This window comes from Rutidosis leptorrhynchoides, chromosome 4, assembly GCF_046630445.1.
Source record: "Rutidosis leptorrhynchoides isolate AG116_Rl617_1_P2 chromosome 4, CSIRO_AGI_Rlap_v1, whole genome shotgun sequence".
Lineage (NCBI taxonomy): Eukaryota > Viridiplantae > Streptophyta > Magnoliopsida > Asterales > Asteraceae > Rutidosis > Rutidosis leptorrhynchoides.
In genome coordinates this window covers 88989883-89014781 of record NC_092336.1, presented here as the reverse complement: position 1 = coordinate 89014781, position 24899 = coordinate 88989883, and the positions used below count along the sequence as shown (strand labels likewise).

The 24899-nt window shown below is 34.0% G+C and overlaps 4 protein-coding genes across 4 annotated transcripts; 1 reads left to right on the top strand and 3 right to left on the bottom strand.

Annotated features, from left to right (window-relative positions):
- Window positions 1-5706: 5706 nt before the first annotated feature.
- On the bottom strand, window positions 5707-6805 carry LOC139839910 (CEN-like protein 1). The gene is made up of 4 exons (XM_071830117.1): window positions 6602-6805; window positions 6444-6505; window positions 6100-6140; window positions 5707-5924 (listed from the first exon to the last, which is right to left on the bottom strand). The coding sequence occupies exons 1-4, from the start codon at window positions 6803-6805 to the stop codon at window positions 5707-5709; spliced, it is 525 nt and encodes a 174-aa protein (XP_071686218.1).
- Window positions 6806-8973: 2168 nt separating this feature from the next.
- On the bottom strand, window positions 8974-10353 carry LOC139844382 (uncharacterized). Its single transcript, XM_071834598.1, has 3 exons — window positions 9981-10353; window positions 9672-9900; window positions 8974-9288 (listed from the first exon to the last, which is right to left on the bottom strand). Exons 1-3 carry the CDS (start codon window positions 10128-10130, stop codon window positions 9224-9226), a joined length of 444 nt encoding a protein of 147 aa, XP_071690699.1. The 5' UTR covers window positions 10131-10353; the 3' UTR covers window positions 8974-9223.
- A 6693-nt stretch (window positions 10354-17046) lies between these two features.
- LOC139839909 (membrane steroid-binding protein 2-like) lies at window positions 17047-19312 on the bottom strand. Its single transcript, XM_071830116.1, has 2 exons — window positions 18932-19312; window positions 17047-17710 (listed from the first exon to the last, which is right to left on the bottom strand). The coding sequence occupies exons 1-2, from the start codon at window positions 19306-19308 to the stop codon at window positions 17299-17301; spliced, it is 789 nt and encodes a 262-aa protein (XP_071686217.1). The 5' UTR covers window positions 19309-19312; the 3' UTR covers window positions 17047-17298.
- Window positions 19313-21826: 2514 nt separating this feature from the next.
- On the top strand, window positions 21827-23237 carry LOC139843868 (uncharacterized). The gene is made up of 2 exons (XM_071834039.1): window positions 21827-22052; window positions 22882-23237. The coding sequence occupies exons 1-2, from the start codon at window positions 21873-21875 to the stop codon at window positions 22954-22956; spliced, it is 255 nt and encodes an 84-aa protein (XP_071690140.1). The 5' UTR covers window positions 21827-21872; the 3' UTR covers window positions 22957-23237.
- The last annotated feature ends 1662 nt before the right edge of the window (window positions 23238-24899 follow it).

Below are 24899 nucleotides of genomic sequence, written 5' to 3'. Positions count from 1 at the left end.
TTTGGGTGAAACCCGTCACTTTGGCTTCAGCTTCTGCAGATGAACACGGTCGGCCGAGTGTCTCGAGACACTCGACCGACTGACTCGACCATCGACCGAGTGAGTGAGACCCACGGCCGAGTGTGTCTGTGAAAGACCATCGACCGAGTGACTTGTCAATCGGCCGAGTGTGTGTAGACAATCGGCCGACTGTCAGAGACAGTCGACCGAGTGTCTTGGGCAGTGGAAATTTTAACAAGTGTTGATTTCTAGCCGTTATGCTGCCCGTTTGTATTTTGAGATTTTGATGAAAATTTCAAAAGTGCATAAGTGTTAAACAGAAAAATTTTAGCGGACAGATTTTCTGACAAAATTTCTATTTTCGCGTTATTTGGAGTTAATGGATAGAAACTAACTTGTGTATATGTATTTCTCAGGAGAAAAGGAGAAAGAGAAGGTTCAGTGACTAGATAGCTGAAATCCTTCTCGTTTGCTGGTAATTGGTGAGTGGGACTAACTGTGGAATTTAGTATAGAGTAGCATGTTATATTATGACTGCCATGCTAGTTAGTTGTACTATTTGATACAGTTAGTCAGTATGCTTGATGACTGCATGTTAGTTGATGCTTGTCTGCTGGAGCCCAGTGCGTCCCTATTGTGTGGTAGCCTCGGTAGGAGAGATCAACCTGCGGGTTGGGTTCCTCTGTGGTAGCCTAGACAGCCGTGGTGTATATATGTGTGAATGACGCGTTCGTCGCGTGTGGATTATGTATATACATACGGTGGTGGAGGAACTTCTAGTAAGCCCCAGCCCGATCAATTGGTGGTTAATGGTTTGGCCGAGCCGCCAGAGTCTCTGTAGACGGCACTTGGGTGATGTTTGTGTGTTAGCTCTTTGTGACATGATTAGTATAACTGTTCTGTATACTATTGCCTGTGGTTAGTCGTACTCACTTAGCTTCGTGCTAATTCCCCTCCATCTCCTCCCTGCATGTTGTAGCTTTTGTAGATAATGCTTTTTGGGAGAAGACGGGGCATGATGCTGTTATGTTTGACAGGAGTCAACTCTGATGTTGTTTTGTATTGTTTAAACAGTGACTTTTTGTAAAACTGTCTTCTCCATCTTAACATGTAATTTGTAATGACACGTGACACTGGTCGTATTAATTAAGGTTAATGTTTATTTGGTAATTAATGAATTAATGCTTCCGCCACGTATTTTTATAAAAAAAAAAAAAATCAGCGGTGTCACATATAACAATATATACATATATATCAAAGTATGTTTAAAATATATTTACAGCACTTTTAATATATTTTGATGTTTTAAGTTTATTAAGTCAGCTGTCCTCGTTAGTAACCTACAACTAGTTGTCCATAGTTAGATGTACAGAAATAAATCGATAAATATTATCTTGAATCAATCCACGACCCAGTGTATATGTATCTCAGTATTGATCACAACTCAAACTATATATATTTTGGAATCAACCTCAACCCTGTATAGCTAACTCCAACATTCACATATAGAGTGTCTATGGTTGTTCCGAAATATATATAGATGTGTCGACATGATAGGTCGAAACATTGTATACGTGTCTATGGTATCTAAAGATTACATAATATACAATACAAGTTGATTAAGTTATGGTTGGAATAGATTTATTACCAATTTTCACGTAGCTAAAATGAGAAAAATTATCCAATCTTGTTTTACCCATAAATTCTTCGTTTTAAATCCGTTTTGAGTGAATCAAATTGCTATGGTTTCATATTGAACTATATTTTATGAATCTAAACAGAAAAAGTATAGGTTTATAGTCAGAAAAATAAGTTACAAGTCGTTTTTGTAAAGGTAGTTATTTCAGTCGAAAGAACGACGTCTAGATGACCATTTTAGAAAACATACTTCCACTTTGAGTTTAACCATAATTTTTGGATATAGTTTCATGTTCATAATAAAAATCATTTTCCCAGAATAACAACTTTTAAATCAAAGTTTATCATAGTTTTTAATTAACTAACCCAAAACAGCCCGCGGTGTTACTACGACGGCGTAAATTCGGTTTTACAGTGTTTTTCGTGTTTCCAGGTTTTAAATCATTAAGTTAGCATATCATATAGATATAGAACATGTATTTAGTTGATTTTAAAATTCAAGTTAGAAGGATTAACTTTTGTTTGCGAACAAGTTTAGAATTAACTAAACTATGTTCTAGTGATTACAAGTTTAAACCTTCGAATAAGATAGCTTTATATGTATGAATCGAATGATGTTATGAACATCATTACTACCTTAAGTTCCTTGGATAAACCTACTGGAAAAGAGAAAAATGGATCTAGCTTCAACGGATCCTTGGATGGCTCGAAGTTCTTGAAGCAGAATCATGACACGAAAACAAGTTCAAGTAAGATCATCACTTGAAATAAGATTGTTATCGTTATAGAAATTGAACCAAAGTTTGAATATGATTATTACCTTGTATTAGAATGATAACCTACTGTAAGAAACAAAGATTTGTTGAGGTTGGATGATCACCTTACAAGATTGGAAGTGAGCTAGCAAACTTGAAAGTATTCTTGATTTTATGTAACTAGAACTTGTAGAATTTATGAAGAACACTTAGAACTTGAAGATAGAACTTGAGAGAGATCAATTAGATGAAGAAAATTGAAGAATGAAAGTGTTTGTAGGTGTTTTTGGTCGTTGGTGTATGGATTAGATATAAAGGATATGTAATTTTGTTTTCATGTAAATAAGTCATGAATGATTACTCATATTTTTGTAATTTTATGAGATATTTCATGCTAGTTGCCAAATGATGGTTCCCACATGTGTTAGGTGACTCACATGGGCTGCTAAGAGCTGATCATTGGAGTGTATATACCAATAGTACATACATCTAAAAGCTGTGTATTGTACGAGTACGAATACGGGTGTATACGAGTAGAATTGTTGATGAAACTGAACGAGGATGTAATTGTAAGCATTTTTGTTAAGTAGAAGTATTTTGATAAGTGTCTTGAAGTCTTTCAAAAGTGTATGAATACATATTAAAACACTACATGTATATACATTTTAACTGAGTCGTTAAGTCATCGTTAGTCGTTACATGTAAATGTTGTTTTGAAACCTTTAGGTTAACGATCTTGTTGAATGTTGTTAATCCATTATTTATTATAACAAATGAGATGTTAAATTGTTATATTATCATGATATTATGATATATAATATATCTTAGTATGATATATATACAGTTAAATGTCGTTACAACGATAATCGTTACATATATGTCTCGTTTCGAAATCATTAAGTTAGTAGTCTTATTTTTACATATGTATTTCATTGTTAATACACTTAATAATATATTTACTTATCATTTAACATAATTAACCAAGTGTATCAATATCTTAATATGATTCATATGTACCTAGTAAGACGTTGTTATAACGATAATCGTTATATATATCGTTTTCGAGTTTCTTAAATTAATAGTCTCATTTTTATGTATATAACTCATTGTTAAAATACCTAATGAGATACATACTTATAATAAAATCATGTTAACTATATATATAACCATATATATGTCATCGTATAGTTTTTACAAGTTTTAACGTTCGTGAATCACCGGTCAACTTGGGTGGTCAATTGTCTATATGAAACCTATTTCAATTAATCAAGTCTTAACAAGTTTGATTGCTTAACATGTTGGAAACATTTAATCATGTAAATATCAATCTCAATTAATATATATAAACATGGAAAAGTTCGGGTCACTACAACATTGATACCGTAACAGAACAAACCAACATCGAAACATCTCGAGTTGTAACAAAAAGACCTCAAAACTTGTAAAAATGATAAACATCCCCCGGATCGAGACCCGATATCCGACATGGAGAGGTCACCAGATCCAAACCCATAGTGGCCACCATAAAGGTGAGAATTTGAAACACAACACGATGACGAAACACCCCACACCACACCATCAACTGAGCCACAACTGTCGCCACTGTCTCCTCAAGTCACCGTGAACCTCGAATAATCACCACCTGGTTCACCCTAACATCCACAGAAATCAACACCTCAAAACCACCATCAGTGGCCAGCACCAACTGGGTGGTGAACATCTAGCCGCCAATGAGCAGCGTGTCATAACCCAAACAGTTACAACCATCGGTAGACAATTAAGATCAACCCCTTTAATTGTCACATCACAATTAAAATCTTCTCTCCTTCATAAATACCAAATTTGACTTCACGTCACAGTCACTATAACGGATGGTCTAGCAAGGAAAAAGAAGAAGGGGGGGAAGGGGGGGGGGGGGGTTGATCTGGGGCGGACCTTTATGGAGACTAGACGGGGCACCCCCCCCAAGCTGGATTATTTTTTAAGATAAAATTTACACTTAAAATAAAATTTACTAAAAAAAATGTTTTTTTTTAGTGTTTGCCCACCTGTGAATGAAAAAATTAATGAATTTTTATACCCGCCCCATCTACGGTCGGGTTCAAGTTCCGCCACTGGAGGTGATCACGTGATATGTGTGTGGGGGCAGGTTCAAACGAGAACCACAAAAATGACGAGAACTGCGAGAACTTTTTAATTTAACAGTTTTTATGCATTTAAATGCATCAAATTACATGCAAGTGTTAATTAATGTTCATATCATTAACAAACATATGTTCATAACTACAAATTACATGTTAAATTGTTAATTACACGAAAGGTTCACATGTCCACAAACAAATATGCACATGTGAACGAGAAACTATATATTTAAGTATATACGTAAAAAAATAAGTTTTTCTCAAACTATTTTATGTTCATTTTTACTCTCCATCAACATTTATGGGTGATTCAATCTACTCACATGTGAAATCTTTGTAAATTAAAAGTTCTCGCAGTTCTCGCCTTTTTTGTGGTTCTCGTTTGAACTTTTGGCGTGTGAGTTGTTTTGACTTCCTGTAACAAGAGTGTTCTTTGTTTCACAATCATACGAGTTGGTTTAAGATTTGTGTTATATATCTTCTCAAATTTGTCACATGCAATCATAATGGAATGTCAATCGGATACATAGGTTTTGCTATACTTTATACTCTGTCTGTCCACTGTAATTAATTAGAGTGTAATTTCAGTATACGATCAGTAGAATGATATATAACAACCACAAAAAAAAAAAAATAAGACTCGTATCACTTGATGTGTATTTAAGTACATATATGTAACAGAAGCTAGGGTAGCATACTAGTTAACATGTTTGAGACAATACATGAATATTTTACTTGGATGCATCATGTATGTAGTCTAATTAATTACTGAATTATCCTGTGGTTACAACCGTTCTACACCCTTTAACTCATGATCTATGAGGTTTCAATATGAAACTTTTTGTGAAAATATAATAACCCCAACCGTTGGAGTGTATTGGGATATGGTTGTTTAAGACAATATTTATCCCAAGAAATTATTCATTGTTTATTAGAGTTGCAAACGTACATAATAATAATACAAATACTACAAATTGTAAAATAATAACTTAACATTAATACATGCATTAAACGAAGATTATATCGTTTTATTTTAACTAACATGTTTATGTTTATGTTTATCCCTTTCTTCGTTCGTGGTTACTGAAGTTGCATATAGATAATATTTGAGATACTTGAATTCATACGATAATGAATACTCCGTATATCGTGAGATCATCAGATATAATCAATCATCTTCGACGAGCAGCATTTTCTCTTTGAGCATTATAATAGACAGCAGCAACTGGTAATCCTAAACCATGTTCTTGACAGAAGCTACGAGTGTTAAAATGGTCTCTTGAAGCCGGTGGACACACCGATTTCCTCGTTTTTTGTTTAAACAGTAAGAACACGTATCGATGAATCCCTATCACTGGCTTTGGTGTCTCATAGCTCACAATCTCCCTTCCTGAAATTAATATATATATATATATATATATATATATATATATATATATATATATATATATATATATATATATATATATAATAAATAAAATAATGTAATCAAATAACTTGCATACTGCGCGACGTATTTGATTTATTAATGCATATGAAACGGCTAAAATCAAAATGATACGTACCAAACAAAGCATCCGTTGTACCAGGAATGTCTGTAACGATCCTGAAACATAAAATTTGGTCTCAAAGTTATGTTCATTTTCATGTAAAGGTATATGGTACTAATGTTTAATAGATAAATGATAACGATGGTGCTAATTGTCTTTAAAGCGTCGTGACATGTTTGTTAGATTTGTACTTAGATTATACTAACAAACAATATGAGTGCCGCCGCATATTGGATAAGGTATATAACTATGTCCGAACATTTTACTGGCGTTCATTAGGGCTGTCGTTTACAACACCTTATATTATATTTAATGATAATGTACCTACTATATAATCATATAATAACTATTAAACTGACCAGTGAAGATGTTCTCTTAGGTAAGGATCACTTGGGCCTGGAACATCAGGATCTGTCATGATCTTCAAGTTTAACAAAAAAAAAAAAGGTGTTAGCACACAGAAACATACGTAAACACAATGTATAAACCCGAGATGATCAAGAGAAAGTTATATTACAAGAGTATAAGCAGATCTCATGTCTTCACCTCCAATATCGACACGAGGTTTATAAGTGATTAAATTAGGCATGAGTTCATGGCCATTAGAGACTGTCTTATTGAGATTATAGGTTACACTCAACTTAACACTTGGTGTGAACATGTCCACCACTTCTCCAATAACTCTTCCTACTGCAAGTGGATCAATCATTGATCTTGACATGATGATATATAGATTTGAATAGAGTTGTATATATAGCTCCAGCTATGTGAAATTGTAGTAAATTGTTTGAGTTGTATTTGATATTGCATGCTAAAGAGTCCTTTTATAGAGAAGGTGAATTAATTATTTATAAAAAAAAAGTGTACAAATATGGAGGGCTCTAAAGGATTTAAGAGATTCAGAAGCATAAAGTGTTACCATATTTGGAAAGTTTTCTATAAGTACGTGTAAATTAAAAGAGATCCTATTCGAAGTTCTCTAATCAAACCATTCTTACCATATTTGGAAGTTCTTCATGTCTAAAGCTTATTGGTTACTCAAGAATATATTGTAAATCAAGAATAAAGGGTTTCCATTTGTCCATCTTGTTTCTTAGAATAATCATATAATGTTAAGAATGAGAACTTTTGTGCCTTTTAGAAACTAAAAATAGAAATAAAAAGCCTTTATTGAAGCCCGAAGATTGGTGTCCGTACGTATAAATAATGGATCTGAACTTTTCGATTAGGCTTTGCGTTTAAAGAAACGTATCGATCATTCTAGACATGCTGGAAATGTGTTTTTTAGATAGAGAATGTTCCCAACATTTTCCATCCATCATTAGTGCCAAATTCTGTTTATCTGGAGGCTGCTTTAAATTAAACCTCAATATAATATACAATGACAATGACAATTTGGCAGCACAAAAGTTTGGGCATAACTTTTAATGTGGTGCATTATTAACAGACAGTAGAACTAATGACACACATGAAACACAGTTGAAGCATATAACAGAATAGAAATCCCAAATACAGTGTACCTGAAATTAAACATGAGTCTGCAGTTGATCAATAAATGCAGGTGATATCAGTTTTCTAAAGCCCTAAGAGGCTAAATCGTCATAAGTTCTGCAAGGTAAAGAACTTGAAATAACTAGCCGAACTTACTTCTTCAAACATATGAAACAAACGGATAAGGTTTTCATAGTTACCAAGAGGGCAAGAGGCGGAGTATTTTACTCAGATGTACGGTTATCTCGTGACCATTTCCCTTTTCACCTCAAGATATGCTTATGTTGAGACTCATACTTTCAAATTTGGGCCAACTGAGTCAAGCTTTAGGGTCAATTGGATCTTGAGGGAAATTAGGCACAACAATGTAAATCAAAAATTTAAAAAAAAGGTCCAATGGGTTTCCCTCCACCCTATTAGGTCCTATACCATATTTGAAGGAACATGTCCAATGGGTATCAATTACTAAAGCTCAATAAATAGATATAGGTCTAATGGTTCTTGTGAATGGGTCAAATGGGTCGAGCATAATAAGTTCTATTCGTTAAACATTTATGAAAGAAATCATGATTATATCATTTAATATGTACGGAGTATTTAATATTTTCTTATTTATATAAACCGTAAATATAAACATAAAATGTCATCATAAATGTAAAAGTTGAATGACTTGTTTATGACCCATGACTTGTTTCGACCCATTATCCAAGCCGACCCAACCCGATCCATTTGCACCCGTTTAAAAATCTGCTCTACTTGACCCTTGAAATATTTCAATCCAAAAACGTTTTGACCCGTTACCCAAACCGACCCAACCTGACCCGTTTGCGAAGTATAGATATGCTATATGCTACTAGTGAGATTTGAATATGAAAAATCTTGTAAATATATCACCGGTCTAGCCTATCTTGGATTCTTGGGATTACTTCTTCAAACATATGAATAAGATCTATCAAGGATAATGGTATTCCTACTAATTTATAATATTGACATCAGCTCCTACAAATAAGTTACAAGCTTTTTGATCCACTTTCACTCATTAGTATACAAAATCTTTCTTATGTTGTTTATTGTGCATTTGTGCTTTTATGCAATTCAAACATTCAGTTTGCGAGTCCTAGCAGCTCGCCTTATACACTCAAATCAAACACAAAGTTAACACATACTCCATGATACAAGTACTTGACTTGACCCAATAACCACATTTTAACAGACCATGTGATAGCTGAGTGATATATAATCGCAAAACCAATTGGTTATAAACAAACTTACAAGCAGATATCACAAGTACAGTATAACAGGTGAGATGTTTCGTTGATAAAATCACAACAAGGCTAGGATGTAAAAAAAAAAAAAAAAAATCTCAATGAATACAAGCAAAATAAAGCGTTGTAAATATAATAATAGGCGGAATCCTTTAACAACAAATTAAAAAATTTATATCACTCTAGAACAAGATTGGCGAGGTCAATAATACATGCAATATTTATTAGAACATCAAAGCAGAACAACATCCAAAGTTTAGTTTTAACTATTAACACTAATAAAAACTTAAAGAGTTATCATAAGATAAGATCGAATTACACTTCTGGTGAACATTATCACATGCGAACCTTTGTAGTAGATTCTTCTTATTTATTCACAAAAGTCAAGTTTGTCTTTCAACAATGGTTCGTAGTGCACTTGCTTTCTCCTTCACGGTCAATTGTGGTTCTGCAACAACGAATATGTTATATGCTTCTTCAATTATTACCTATACAAAAATTGATACCGAAGCATCCAAAATCAAATAGATATGTTCCTTTCAATCACTAAAATAGAGATACATTTTTTTTAACACTAATATTCAACCCCATAACATTCTAAGTCCCCGGTTGGTGTGGGGAGGGTCGGTTTTACCCTTTTTTTTTCTCCTAACATTCTAAGTCTAGACTTCAACGCACAATCTGTAGAAGAACACTTACAGTTTTAAGTCATCAGTATCTTCTACATGGACCAAATGTAACAAGAGAATACTTAAAAAATCATATCATGCTTCAATCATCATCAAATTCTATAAAATTGAGCAAATATATTTAATTTAAATACAAACTTACTAGAAATAAGAGCCTTAGGTCTGGTCTTGAACAAAATACGTTGACAAATGATGCCGATAACTTCCAATTCTACCCTTGATGACTTACAATCAACACCATCATCATCATTTTGGTCTATTTCCATATCAGATTCTATAACTTTTTTCTTCTTCAATACCAGCAATGGTTTCTTCAAAGGGATCTTTGACCCGGTCAATTCATGATAACCAACAGTGAAAGTATAATTTTCCTAACCAATTAAAAACAAATTTCAGATTTTAATATAAAATTGAAATAAATACGAAATTACAAGTGTGCTTCTTAATTTACCTGAGAAGAAGGGCGGCAAAGAACACCGATTTGAAGATTCTGTAAACGATCTTGAAAAGCTGATTGTACTTCAACTACACCTTGTACTTCGATGATTGCCCATTCAGGGCAGTTTGATTCGCCACAGCTACACTTCAATTTTATTTCCATTTCGAATCTGATCTGTTATTAGTGTTTGAATTAAGAAATGAGGGTTAGGGTTTTGGAGTGTGTTGTACTTGTATGAATTTGGGGATTCAATTTGGCGGGGAAACTTTGGAAATAAAAAAGAGGAAAATGGAACTTTTTTCAATTTCTAATTTTTAGAAAAGTCTTGATCCAGAAATATGAACAACAAACACAAATTCACAACCCGAACTCGCAAATTAGAAAAAAGTACTCCGTAATTTGAAAACGACAACCCTAAAGTAAAATAGTTAAAGTCAAAAATAAGCTACAAACTTACACAAGTGTACCGATGTCGCCCACAAACTCATTTCTGTTCTACTGTCGCCTACAAACTTTGAAAAAATGTGCTAATATCAACATTTTGGCGTTTTGACATGTTACATACTAATTTTGACCTGATAAATTTTTTTTTTTTAATAATTAAGATCCAATCCACGAACGACACGTGTTAATTTTAACCAGTTTAGCCGGTAGCAAGTCATTTTTGTTTACATTGGTACACTTTTTGAAAGTTTTTGTTTACATTGGTATACTTTTTGAAAGTTTGTAGGCGACAGTACGACGGAAATGGATTTGTGGGCGACATCGGTACATTTGTGTAAGTTTGTAGCCTATTTTTGACTTTAACCCTAAAATATATTAATAACTTGTACACGTCAGTCACGTTTGACTTTAATATAGTGACATTTAAATTGTACAAGTTTATATGCACTTTAATGACAGTCCTTAAAATTGTCGTTATCATTTTTCAATTAAAAATTTACGAGTTTTCTAAATAACACTAGGTCAAAGACCCTTTTTGTAGTGACCCGAACTTTTCCATGTTTATATATATTAATTGAGATTGATATTTACATGATTAAATGTTTCCAACATGTTAAGCAATCAAACTTGTTAAGACTTGATTAATTGAAATATGTTTCATATAGACAATTGACCACCCAAGTTGACCGGCGATTCACGAACGTTAAAACTTGTAAAAACGACATGACGATATATATATATGGATATACATATGGTTAACATGAGATTATGATAAGTAAGTATCTCCATAAGTATATTAACAATGAGTTATATACATATAAACAAGACTACTAACTTAAGGATTTCGAAACGAGACATATATGTAACGATTATCGTTGTAACGACATTTAAATGTATATATATCATATTAAGATATATTAATATATCATAATATCATGATAATATAATAATTTAACATCTCATTAGATATAATAAACAATGGGTTAACAACATTAATTGAGATCGTTAACTTAAAGGTTTCAAAACAACACTTACATGTAACGACTAACGATGACTTAACGACTCAGTTAAAATGTATATACATGTAGTGTATTTAGATGTATTAAAATACTTTTGGAAGACTTCAAGACATATATCAAAACACTCATACTTAACGAAAATGGTTACAGTTACTTTTTCATTCTTTTCTTTCATCAAGAATTCTAGTCGTATTCTTACCCGTATTATACACAGCTTCAAAACGTACTTACTATGAGTATATACCAATAGGAACTAGCATGGGATTCCACTCTTGATTATGTCATGTATGACTAATCAATTTTAACTTCTACCATGAGCTAGTCAACTAACTAGAACTCCTTTTAACCCCACTCACCACTCACCAATTACCACTCATCATTCACTCCATTTCACTTCCAATTCTCTTTCTAATTCTCTCTCAACACACACACACTATTATGAACGTATTTTTCCAGTAGTTAATCATCATCTTCATCAAAAATCACTTCAAGAATCAAGCTATAATCATCATAGGAAGAACACTTCAAGAACACTTCAAAAATCCCTTCAAGTTTACTAATTTACTTCCAAGCTTTCTAATCCATTCCAAGTAATCATCTAAGATCAAGAAACCTTTGTTATATATAGTAGGTTATCTTTCTTATTCAAGGTAATATTCATATTCAAACTTTGATTCAATTTCTATAACTATAAACTATCTTAATTCGAGTAAAAATCTTACTTGAACTTGTTTTTGTGTCATGATCCTACTTCAAGAACTTTCAAGCCATCCAAGATCCTTTGAAGCTAGATCATTTCTTGTCACTTCCAGTAGGTTTACCTACTAAACTTGAGGTAGTAATGATGTTCATAACATCATTCGATTCATATATATATAACTATCTTATTCGAAGGTTTAAACTCGTAATCACTAGAACATAGTTTAGTTAATTCTAAACTTGTTCGCAAACAAAAGTTAATCCTTCTAACTTGACTTTTAAAATTAACTACACACATGTTATATATCTATATGATATGCTAACTTAATGATTTAAAACCTGGAAACACGAAAAACACCGTAAAATCGGATTTACGCCGTCGTAGTAACACCGCGGGCTGTTTTGGGTTAGTTAATTAAAAACTATGATAAACTTTGATTTAAAAGTTGTTATTCTGAGAAAATTATTTTTATTATGAACATGAAACTATATCCAAAAATTATGGTTAAACTCAAAGTGGAAGTATGTTTTCTAAAATGGTCATCTAGACGTCGTTCTTTCGACTGAAATGACTACCTTTACAAAAACGACTTGTAACTTATTTTTCCGACTATAAACCTATTCTTTTTCTGTTTAGATTCATAAAATAGAGTTCAATATGAAACCATAGCAATTTGATTCACTCAAAACGGATTTAAAATGAAGAAGTTATGGGTAAAACAAGATTTGATAATTTTTCTCATTTTAGCTACGTGAAAATTGGTAACAAATCTATTCCAACCATAACTTAATCAACTTGTATTGTATATTATGTAATCTTGAGATACCATAGACACGTATACAATGTTTCGACCTATCATGTCGACACATCTATATATATTTCGGAACAACCATAGACACTCTATATGTGAATGTTGGAGTTAGCTATACATGGTTGAGGTTGATTCCAAAATATATATAGTTTGAGTTGTGATCAATACTGAGATACGTATACACTGGGTCGTGGATTGATTCAAGATAATAGTTATCGATTTATTTCTATTCATCTAACTGTGGACAACTAGTTGTAGGTTACTAACGAGGACAGCTGACTTAATAAACTTAAAACATCAAAATATATTAAAAGTGTTGTAAATATATTTTGAACATACTTTGACATATATGTATATATTGTTATAGGTTCGTGAATCAACCAGTGGCCAAGTCTTACTTCCCGACGAAGTAAAAATCTGTGAAAGTGAGTTATAGTCCTACTTTTAAAATCTAATATTTTTGGGATGAGAATACATGCAGGTTTTATAAATGATTTACAAAATAGACACAAGTACGTGAAACTACATTCTATGGTTGAATTAACGAAATCGAATATGCCCCTTTTTATTAAGTCTGGTAATCTAAGAATTAGGGAACAGACACCCTAATTGACGCCAATCCTAAAGATAGATCTATTGGGCCTAACAAACCCCATCCAAAGTACCGGATGCTTTAGTACTTCGAAATTTATATCATATCCGAAGGGTGTCCCGGAATGATGGGGATATTCTTATATATATGCATCTTGTTAATGTCGGTTACCAGGTGTTCACCATATGAATGATTTTTATCTCTATGTATGGGATGTGTATTGAAATATGAAATCTTGTGGTCTATTGTTACGATTTGATATATATAGGTTAAACCTATAACTCACCAACATTTTTGTTGACGTTTAAAGCATGTTTATTCTCAGGTGAATACTAAGAGCTTCCGCTGTTGCATACTAAAATAAGGACAAGATTTGGAGTCCATGTTTGTATGATATTGTGTAAAAACTGCATTCAAGAAACTGATTTCGATGTAACATATTTGTATTGTAAACCATTATGTAATGGTCGTGTGTAAACAGGATATTTTAGATTATCATTATTTGATAATCTACGTAAAGCTTTTTAAACCTTTATTTATGAAATAAAGGTTATGGTTTGTTTTAAAAATGAATGCAGTCTTTGAAAAACGTCTCATATAGAGGTCAAAACCTCGCAACGAAATCAATTAATATGGAACGTTTTTAATCAATAAGAACGGGACATTTCACCTTTGAAAAGATCCCAGAATATTTACAACTTCATTTTCACAAAATAAATCAAATTGTAATCGTCTAACGATATTGAGTTGACCTTTAAACTATGAGATTGTGAGTTTCAGTAAGTATATATTTTGAGAAGGTGTGATGTGGTCCAGCGGTTGGTGGTCTGCCTCCTTTATGAGAGGTCAGGAGTTCAACCCCCGTTGGCTACATATTAATTTCATCTCTGCCATTAAGTATCCACCCATGACACCTTTCCCATATCGTTTGGGGGTAAAGGGGATGAGGTTTTAGTTGGTCGTGCCCTTAGATCGGTTTCAAGGTTTCCTCCCGGGCAACGATGGGGCTGGATTATTATCGCTTCATCGGCATAGTCGAAACAGGAGATGATCGCAACGGGTGGTTTAGTCCCCCTCGGGTGATCCCAGTCACTGTCCAAAAAAAAAAAAGTAAGTATATATTTTGAAAAATGTATAAACATATAGTTAGGCGTGTCAAATATAACAAATATGTGCTAACAAAGTGGGAAAGTTGGTTGCCGGTGATTAACAAATTTGAGAAGAGACTTTCGGATTGGAAGGCTCGTTCGATGTCATTTGGGGGTCGGTTAACACTTGTAAAGTCGGTGCTAAATAGTCTTCCGTTGTATTTCTTCTCGCTCTTCCGTGCCCCGCCATGTGTGCTAAAAAAGCTTGAGAGTGTAAGACGTACATTTTTTTGGGGCGGGTCGGGGTGTGACTCTAAAATTGCTTGGGTTAAATGGGATGATGTGCTCTTGCCATACGGGTCTGGGGGGTTAAATTTGGGTTCCCTAAAAAGCAAAAATCTAGCTTTGATCGGCAAGTGGTGGTGGAGGTTTAAATCCGAACCCAACGCTTTGTGGGTCAAAGTTATTTCGAGCATTTATGGCTCGTCGGGTGGTTTGGATTCGTTTAATTTCAAAAGTTCTCTCACTTTTAATTCTACTTGGTCAAATGTTATCAAAACAGGTGGTCACATAGATAATTCGGGTGTCTTCTTCTCCAACTCGTTTGCTAAAAAGATTGGAGATGGAGGCAACACGTCCTTTTGGTGCGAGGCATGGGCAAGCCCTGTTCCATTCGAGAAGACCTTCAGCAGACTGTTTCGGTTGGACAGAAATCGAAGGGCACGGGTCAAAGACAGGATACAGTGGGACGGAAATACCGCAGCAAGTACATGGGACTGGATTCGCGAGCCGACGGGTCGAACGTTCACTGAGTTACAGCAGCTCAGCGCGTTAGTCTCGTCCATATCCATGGATACATCGAAATCAGACTCTTGGAAGTGGGGGTTATCGAGCAACGGTCTCTTTACTACAAAAAAACTTTCTAAACTTATCGACTTGAAGGTTTTTCCCCAGGTACTAACTGTGTCGAAACTCTCCGTAATAACTTTGTTCCAAAAAAGGTGGAAGTGTTCATAAGGAGGGCGAGAAAAAAGAGGTTACCGGCGTTGTTCGAATTAGATAAACGTGGTGTTGATTTGAATAGTGTCCGTTGTCAACTCTGCGACGATGATATTGAATCGGTTGAGCATGCGTTAGTCTTTTGCAAACATGTAATAGAGATTTGGGGAAAAGTTTTCGATTGGTGGGGTGTTAACTTATTATCCTCGATTAGCATCAATGAGTTATTTCAAGGTTCACCTAATATTGTGATGTCGGAATTTGGTACCAAAGTGTGGCAAGCGATTACTTGGACGTCCGGATATCTCATATGGCATAATCGAAACCAAAAAATCTTCAATAATAAAAGTTGGAATCCTCCGATTGCGCTATGTGAGATACAATTAAAATCGTTAGAATGGGTCGCTAAGAGATGTAGAGAAAAAAAGATCGATTGGCACAATTGGATTCACAATCCACATACTTTCCTAGTTTAGTTAATGTTTACTTAACATCTTGTTAGTTAACTTGTGTGAATTATGTATGTAATTGCGAGGCCATCGATTGTATCGAGTTGTAAACATCTTGAGTTTTTTAATAAGATTGCTGCTTTTCAAACAAAAAAAAAAAATATAACAAATAGGATAAATCGTGATGGCAGAGAATGATTGGAAATAAATGTTGAACTCGATTCAAAATGTTGCGAGTGAGGATTGAACTCGAGTCGCATTTGGAGACCCAAGTATCCAATCACCAAACCAGGCTTTAATGTTATGCATTAACATAATGTTATCACTAACTTGTAATTGCATATATGCGTTTACACTTCACCGACTTTTGTTAACAAGAGAATGAGTGATGTTACAAAATCTATAAACATGGGGTGTAATGATCAATTATGCAATTTCAATATGAAGGGAATATAAATAGGATGAGAAGACCAAGATGAATGTGGCGTTCTTATCTAACTAGACTCGATGTAGTACTTGCATTATAATAGGGCTAGACTCTTTGTACGAGCTGCATAGTTACTTGCAAAATTCTAGGTACTTGATAAACTCCGAGAGTTACAAACCAAATTTCTTAATAAATGCATAAATAAAAAGATGAATAAAACACCTCAATAGTTTTTTTTTTCTTTTTTCTTTATTTAATTGAATATAATCAAGTTAAACAGACTCAACTAGTCTAAGTTGTCACATGTAGACTTACTATGTTGATATTTAAGTTCAATGCAAGCTTTTATATCTCAAATCTCAAATCATCATAAAAAGGTTACAAGATGATTTCTATCAGTCAACTTTCTCTTAGGAATGCCACACCGAAATGATACATAACAAGCGAAAGGTTGATGTTGCTGCTATCCAGTAATGCCTTATCTAGTACAGAACTATGGTCGTGTTCTAGTTTTTGTTTTTAAGGCCAAGAATGAGGATGCATAGCATAGATGTCAGAACACAACCACAATATGATCAACCACCACTCACCATCAGTTGCTTACATTATTTAAAAAGGCAAAACACTAGGTTTTAATATAAATATAAACTCCACATTATGAAGTATCATGAAATAAGTAGGTTTATCTTAGTCATTCATTGATTGATTAATACATGATTATAGGAGTTATAACTTGTCATAAAGATATAATATTCAGATCACAGGCACCCAAACAAACCCTACTCGGTGACCATCAAACCTCTACTCATCCTTACTGACTTCCGCTGTAGTTGAAGTTTCTTCTTTTTCCTCTTTAGCTTCGGTGGGCTCTTTAGCTTGTGTGGGCTCTGAGACATGAGCAGTAGTCGTTAATGGTTCTGCAGCAGTTGGCTCGGCAGGTTCAGGTGCAGTTGATGGTTCTGCAGCAGTTGGCTCGACAGGTTCAGGTGCAGTTGATGCCTCAGGTGCACCTTCGGGCTTCTTGATGGTTCCCACCTTAACATACTTGCTCATGAACTTGTATTCCCAATCTTGCAATGCATCGAGCTCAAAAGCACCAAGACCTGAAATATCACCGGTTAAATCTTTCTCTTCAAATGACATTTTTGCAAGAGCTCTGCTAGCATCCTTTCCTGCAAACAACGCATATGGCCCACCTGGCCCGTAGAACATCCTGAAATATTTTCCAATTCATACCACATTAGCGAACCAATGAACAACATCGACGTACACTGATTTGAGAAACAAATATTTTAAGTTGTGAAAATGAGTTGCATTGACCTCCAAGCACTTTCATGTATCATTTTAACTTTTTTATAAATAGATACTAAAAGCACTAAACATAATTGCAGTAACAATATAACATACAAATAGATAAAATGGCAAGTTGTACAATAATCGAGTGTCATTTATACATGTGCATGTCAATGCAAATAGAAACAGGATAAGGTAAAGATTAGAGATGAAATGGTAAAAAGATGACATGTATTACCCAAATTGAAGATACAAATAATGCACAAAATTTAGGTAGGGTAGGCAAATCATGAAGATTGTAAGTTTGTCACAAAAACACAGGTTAGGTAAATTTCTATTCCATACGCGTGATCCAAAAACACGGTAGGTAAGAAGTAACTGTCGTTTTTGAGTGCATACAAACACATAAACATGTATGCCAAGATTATCCGCCCAATAATCTGGTCATTCTTAAAAACTTGAACTCGCTACTCAATTCATACAACTCACTAAGCCAGGGAAGATGGAAACCTGAAAATTATCACACGATAATTCTAGAATTTAAGAAGCTAATATAGCACTAGTATATCTTCATTCTCCAACTACTCGTGTAGGTGGCTAATTACCTCGATAAATAGCTACCAAACAAGCTAAAACCCAATGAAGCTAAACAACCAAAATCAGCAGCAATCAATGGATTTCAAAACAGTTGTGCACTTGTGCTATATTATATGAACAAAATAACCTAATAAAACTAATTTTCACTTCACAAAAAAAATCTGTAAATAAACATCATGATTCATGACAATTAATTGAATTTCCTATTCCTATTATCTCTTAAAATTAACTTTTTAGATTCATATTTCAATTTTTTATTATTTTTTTTTTTTTACAAATCTCAAATTCGGAGTGATCTACACCTGCTATCCATAACATATCTTGTAACTCAAGCTAATTTAATAAAGTTTTGCTGTATCACAATCACATATATACAAATCAAAAAGGAGAATATTATTTTCCTTCCTTTTTTTCCCCCAAAAGGTGAAGCATAAAAAAAGAAAAAGTAATAAGAAAAAGCTAATAATATTATAAACCTCTAGAAATCAACAATATATACTGTAAAAGTAATAAGAAAAAGTCAAACAAGGTCAAAATAGTATACCTGCTCTGTGAGACATCATAGATCTGACCTTTGATGGCCATAAGAAGCGGTTTTCCGGAATCGTTGCCGTCGTATGCTTTCAATTCCTCTTCGGAAATCTCGCCGAGTTGAACCGGCGGTGGAAGCGGTTGAACATCTTCTTCGAAAGACCGTGGCCGGTGTTGTGGAGTGTTATCGGATCCGAATAAAACGGAGACGACATAATAGACGGCGATACCGGCGGCGATGACGGTGAAGAAGGTGTTTGGAGAGAGTCCGGTGTATGCGGTTATGGCTTCTTTTAGGGTCTCTAGTAATTCAACAGCCATGACTTGATTCACGAGTTGTGTGTATGTGTGTGTGTGATAAAGATCTACTTGTGTGTGCCTATTTAGCATTCATGCTTACCGAGTTTTTGTCTTTTACCAATAAGACTTTATTAGTAGGTGAAAATATGGTGTATATGTTTATTCTTAGAATATTTTTATAAAAATTCAAATAAGTGAGGCGATTTTTTTGAAAATGCAAACATTTGTTATTGATGTATAAAAAAATAAAAAATATAACAGAAAAGTCACACCTTCAAACATATTCAATCCAACCAAACACCACAAAAATACTTGATAAAAAAAATGAACGCCTTAATAATTGACTAATTTCTCAAGCAAAATACCGCAAAATTCAATAAATGTGAAATACAAATGAGGGGTGATCTAATACTTGAAATCTCAAATCGTCAACTGCACAAATCTAAAGTTTAAAGCCAAAGTCCTCTAGGAGTCATGAAAGATCGTCAACATCAATATAATTCTCATTCGAGTTTTTCATCAGATCAAAGAGAACGACAACTATTTCATACCAAGTATGCTCGGCATTAAATCTTTTGCATTTTAAATATATTTTTTTCTATACGTAATTAATAAAGAGGTGTTTTATTAAGGGCCTCGGTTTTTGCTTCATATGACAAAAACGAACCATTGAGTTGGACCATTCAATGGAACACAAGATACATCAATACAATTTATGGGTCAAGATTTTTGTCAATTTTGTGTCTATTGAATCACAATTGGACTTCACACTAGCCCCAACATATTGATCAATTTTTTCAATATCACCATCATAATCACAAGATGTCCAATGAAGCTTAGTCCATCACAAGTTCTACTAAGACCCTTTGGCCATTAATTTGAATTTCATATAAAAAAACCACCATAATATCTAGAGCATGGAGGACATTAGTTTCTTCGATAACCTCAAGATTAGAATCACGTACATTTTTTATATGTTAATGTTTTTAAGAACCCGTGGTGTATACATTAGAAACATCATATACAAAGTTGAGGCTCAAGAAAGTGACTCAAGAATTAACGCGAACACGCCCTTGATCTCCCTTGACTTTTGGTCTGTCGGCACCATCACTAGTCCGAATTTTTGTCACTGAACTATGAATATGATTCACATCCACCACAGGAATTCCACCTTCCGGTGGACTGATATCATGTGATCGAAACATTCATTTTTTGATAACAATGAGACACATAATATTAAGAATCACTAGTGTTACTTAAAGAAGCTTATAATCGAACACTGGACCGAATGAGGCTGAAATAGGGGCATAATCAACGGGCATGAAATCATGACAAATGTACTCATCCACCATCAATGTTTCGTTATAACATATTTTGTAATCACTAGTCATACCATTGTTGTCATTAACTTCTGAAGACGAGTTATTTTTTTTAACGGCGATTTTTTGGCATCAGTAGATCATTTATTTCAACGACCCTCATCATTTGTACGTATCACACACGCTCGAGCGGAAACCCGAACCCGATCGAAGGTACGCGTGAAAACATTCATTCGGGTAGTGTTCCTGGATAGAGGTCCTTGAACGAATTCAGTCAATCTTCCCTATAGGGTCAATATATACCATCATTATTGGTGTTCAATTGTTTTAAAGAAAATCATGTCATTCCTAAGGATCTACCCATGACCTCTCACATTCTCATGACGCAAAGTACATAAGGAGAACCGTTGGATTCTGGACACAAGTTCTGAAGAAGAGTTATTAGTTTCAAATAAAGACCAAGTGTACTGATCTTTAATATAGCTAAAAGTAAAATTATCATTACGAACCGACTCGGTAATATTAAACATCAACGTATTACTATCCACCTTTACCCGACCCGAAGGGGATTTTAATTTCATTAATAAAAGTGAATATAATCATAAAAGATACAATGTGGTATTTTACTATTGTTTGATGTTTATATATAATATAATTATAATTTAATTTAGTACTCATTTTAATAGCATTATAGAAACAAAAATTGAAATAGGCGAATGGTGAATGGGAATGCTAACAATGGTGCCGGCGAGAAAACCCAATAACGCGAGAGTTATTAACTAATGGGGATCCTCGTTTACCCGTGGGAAAATCCGATAACCCGACAGTTACTAAGTAAATGGGGACTTGATGGGTATGAGTCCGAGTTTGGGACATGGTTTCTTAATCGGGTTCGAGTCTGACATTACTTAGATTCGACCCAAACCCGGCCCGGTGCCATACTGACTGACCGTGAACCTTGATGAAGTTGCTAACCGATTCGACAACTAATCCTGGTTGATTCACACATTTAAACGAATAACTTTTACCGCTTGTAATAACATCCACGAACCCCCTCCCATTTGAATTGCCGACTATCACTTCCCGAGCGAAATCGATTTACATAAAATCTATATTAATTACTATCATAATCTGCATAAAATTATATGCACTTTAACTGAACACACAGTTGCATAGTAAAAAAAAAAAAAAAAAAAAAAAAAAAAAAAAAAATTCAAAATAAAACTCATTTTGCTGGTACTAATATGAAATATCCCCCACCCAAACATTAAGGCACCAACTGCAAAACCGATTTACACTTGTTAGTTAAATAATCGAAATAGTTGGCCGGAGAAAATGGGCGGAGGAGGTGAACATCACGGCGACGGTCATGGAGGTGATTTCAGGACCAAGGTTTGGACCATGAGTGGTGGTCCCAACTGTCGCCCTCTACACTGGAAACGCAACACCGCTATCGCCATGGCTGGTATCTTCCTCGTTTGCATCCCAATCGCGATGACATCCGCCAAGCTTGAGGTCTCTTTATTCTATTTTATTTTATTTAATTTACAGATCATCTATTTCGTTACTCTCAAAGTTCGATAATCATTTCGGTTGTTACAATTTGTGAGATCTGGATTAGAACATAGTTTAGGGTTTGAATCGATATTTTAGGGTTTCAACTCACACGTGCTATAATCATTTCAATTCTGGTGCATTTTGTGTTTGGTATGGGTTATAGTAATTCAAACTGTGAAGAATGAGGTAGGAAGTGGCTGTGAAGTATGAAATAATAATCGTTTTGATATATGCAATTATACGATTTCGAACTCACTATCGAAATAAATGTGATACTACAGTACTATCTATCCAATTTAATTGATCGTTTAATCTAGGTTAGTTCACGTATGCAGTATGCTAGGATTGGATCTGTGTATGGGTAATGTAGACATGCTACTTGTTTAAAGTATGAGTGGTTTAAGTTGCAGTGCTTCACAACTAAAGGAAACTTTTTGCAATCCATAAAGATCATAGATTTGGTATTATTTCCATCATCGAACGTACTTGAGCACTATAATGAAATGACTTGTTTTTTATAGTTGTGTGTACTGTAGACAGCTTCTTACGTGCTCGAATCGTTGGTCAGTGCCTCAGTGGCCACTAACTTTAGGTTATGAACAGATCTTAGCCAAATATGCGGTTTTCTGTTTATATGTCTTAGAAGCCCAGGAAACGAGCATCTTTACTGTTGTTGAACCTTAATAATGCTAGCATATATTGACCTATAGAAGTTGCATCATCCATTCATCTAATCTGTAATTTATTTACATACTCTAAATCTGTTTGTAATTTATTTGCATTGCAGCAACGACCACATATGCCTGTTCACCCTGTTCCGTCACAGATGTGGTGCAAGAATTTCGGGAAGAAAGAGTATTGAGTTGCGTTAGTTTTATCATCGGAACAATACAAGACTATGTTGGTTAAAATATGCTTGCCTTTTTATGAACATGATCGGGGTTATGCTGATTTATCATTGTGTCACTACATATACTACTACTATAGTACTATCTTGGTGAGATATGTCCAATTTCATAAGAAAAACGCACACTTGCTCCACTTTGTTTAATTTTTGTTTCGAAATATATAAGCATGTATCGTGAGTGCAACATTTTCCGTTGCTGGCTTGTAAATTAAAATCTATAAAGCCTCTTGCCATGAGTTTGCAAACCGAAGAGTGGGATTCTGACGCAGTCTTGGTGTTATGTGGAAACACGCCTATGATGCGATTTCGTTTTGACTCTGAATTACATATGTGCTCTGTACTATTTTTGTCCCAGTTATCGGGCTTTGAGTTATATCAGGAGCCTCAAAATGGCGCTTTAACCCGTTTGTTCCGTTTCTTTTTCCATTCCTGACTCCATTTTAAAATAATTGTCGCGGACTGGCTTTTTATATAGAAAAAATAGCACTTATCATCTATGAAAGATGTTTTTAGGATCTGTTTACTTTCTAATTAATTATCTATTTTCGTACAATTCTTAATTTTGTAAGTAAAATTACCGTTTCTTTGTCACTTAATCTGAAAATTAATATGTTTCTAGGAGAGGTAAATTGAACACCCCTTCTCATTAAGAGTCAAATGAAAACAAGACTTAATACACACCAAAAAAAAAAAGTAAACATCCCCTTAGTTAGCTTAAGAGCATCTTCTGGCCCTTTGGTCATACTCAAACCTTGTATTGATTTGAATCTCTCGATGACAAAAAATATATTTTCAGATGAGGTGAAATGCAATGAGAATTCTCCTTTCACAACTCCTTTCGATCTACTCATTACATACGTATTCAGAAGTTTTCGCAACTCAATTATAGATATTGGAATCATCAAATATTTAACCTTTTCGAACTCTATCTGTGATTACTAGAGGCCTTGAAAACAAAGAGAAGATGTGTACAAACGAGATATGCATCAGCAAGAAGGAAAAGGATTGCATAGAGGAACTCCAAAACATTTGTAATGGACGTAAATATTTTTTTTTTTTGTCTCTTGCAATGCCCACTTTGCCTATTGCGTACAGTACCTTAGTAGTTTCTACAACTATGGCTTAAAACATTTGCCAAAAATATGAAGTACATTATGTGAAGAAGGTTTTCTTTATTAAGGTTACTCGAGAGCAAAGCCTGGAGAAAAATTAATTAGGTTACGACTATAGCTTACAAAGTGGTTAGCATATATGCATGGGTGCGATTGTTCATACCCAATATGGATGGTTCAACGTTGAATGTTAAATCATTCATCATCATCTCGTTTGTTTCCAACTTCTGAATGACACATGATGCTTAATAGTTCATCATTTTGTTCGTTCAAAATTGAAACATGTTCTTAACCATTAACCACTGAAATTTTATGTAATATCAACCTCAAATCATATCACGAATACTTAATAAACAAGTATAATGTTTTTTTGTTCATGTAGCACGTTAATAAAGTAATTTTACTTAATTCAAACTGTTAAAATAATTATTAAACATCTTATTCTTGTTCAGAATTAAGTTTATTAAAAGGCTTTGAATTATTCAAATTATTATTATTATTATTATTATTATTATTATTATTATTATTATTATTATTATTATTATTATTATTATTATTATTATTATTATTATTATTATTATTTTTATTATAATAAACTTAAAAGTTTTAAAACTTACAAAAAATTAGTGGGAAGCCTAGAGACAATCTGGGCCCCCACACCTCTAGCAATAGCAAAACCTATCCTAGTAAAAATATGAGCAGCAGCACCGGCACCAATATCTTGCGCCATCGAACTCTTCTGAACCCGCTTTAGCAAAGAAACAGCCTCCTTCTCTAATTCCCCAA

What these genes read in the sequence shown, in the direction of transcription:
- LOC139839910 (XM_071830117.1), bottom strand. Translation starts at nt 6,805, where the DNA reads ATGTCAAGATCAATGATTGATCCACTTGCAGTAGGAAGAGTTATTGGA. An exon ending in TGAGATCTGCTTATACTCTT is followed by an intron (nt 6,506 to 6,601) that starts GTAATATAACTT and finishes TTAAACTTGAAG; the next exon opens with ATCATGACAGATCCTGATGT. An exon ending in TACAACGGATGCTTTGTTTG is followed by an intron (nt 5,925 to 6,099) that starts GTACGTATCATT and finishes TATTAATTTCAG; the next exon opens with GAAGGGAGATTGTGAGCTAT.
- LOC139844382 (XM_071834598.1), bottom strand. Translation starts at nt 10,130, where the DNA reads ATGGAAATAAAATTGAAGTGTAGCTGTGGCGAATCAAACTGCCCTGAA. An exon ending in TTTGCCGCCCTTCTTCTCAG is followed by an intron (nt 9,901 to 9,980) that starts GTAAATTAAGAA and finishes TTAATTGGTTAG; the next exon opens with GAAAATTATACTTTCACTGT. An exon ending in ACCTAAGGCTCTTATTTCTA is followed by an intron (nt 9,289 to 9,671) that starts GTAAGTTTGTAT and finishes TCGTTGTTGCAG; the next exon opens with AACCACAATTGACCGTGAAG.
- LOC139839909 (XM_071830116.1), bottom strand. Translation starts at nt 19,308, where the DNA reads ATGCTAAATAGGCACACACAAGTAGATCTTTATCACACACACACATAC. An exon ending in TATGATGTCTCACAGAGCAG is followed by an intron (nt 17,711 to 18,931) that starts GTATACTATTTT and finishes AAAATATTTCAG; the next exon opens with GATGTTCTACGGGCCAGGTG.
- LOC139843868 (XM_071834039.1), top strand. Translation starts at nt 21,873, where the DNA reads ATGGGCGGAGGAGGTGAACATCACGGCGACGGTCATGGAGGTGATTTC. An exon ending in TGACATCCGCCAAGCTTGAG is followed by an intron (nt 22,053 to 22,881) that starts GTCTCTTTATTC and finishes TTTGCATTGCAG; the next exon opens with CAACGACCACATATGCCTGT.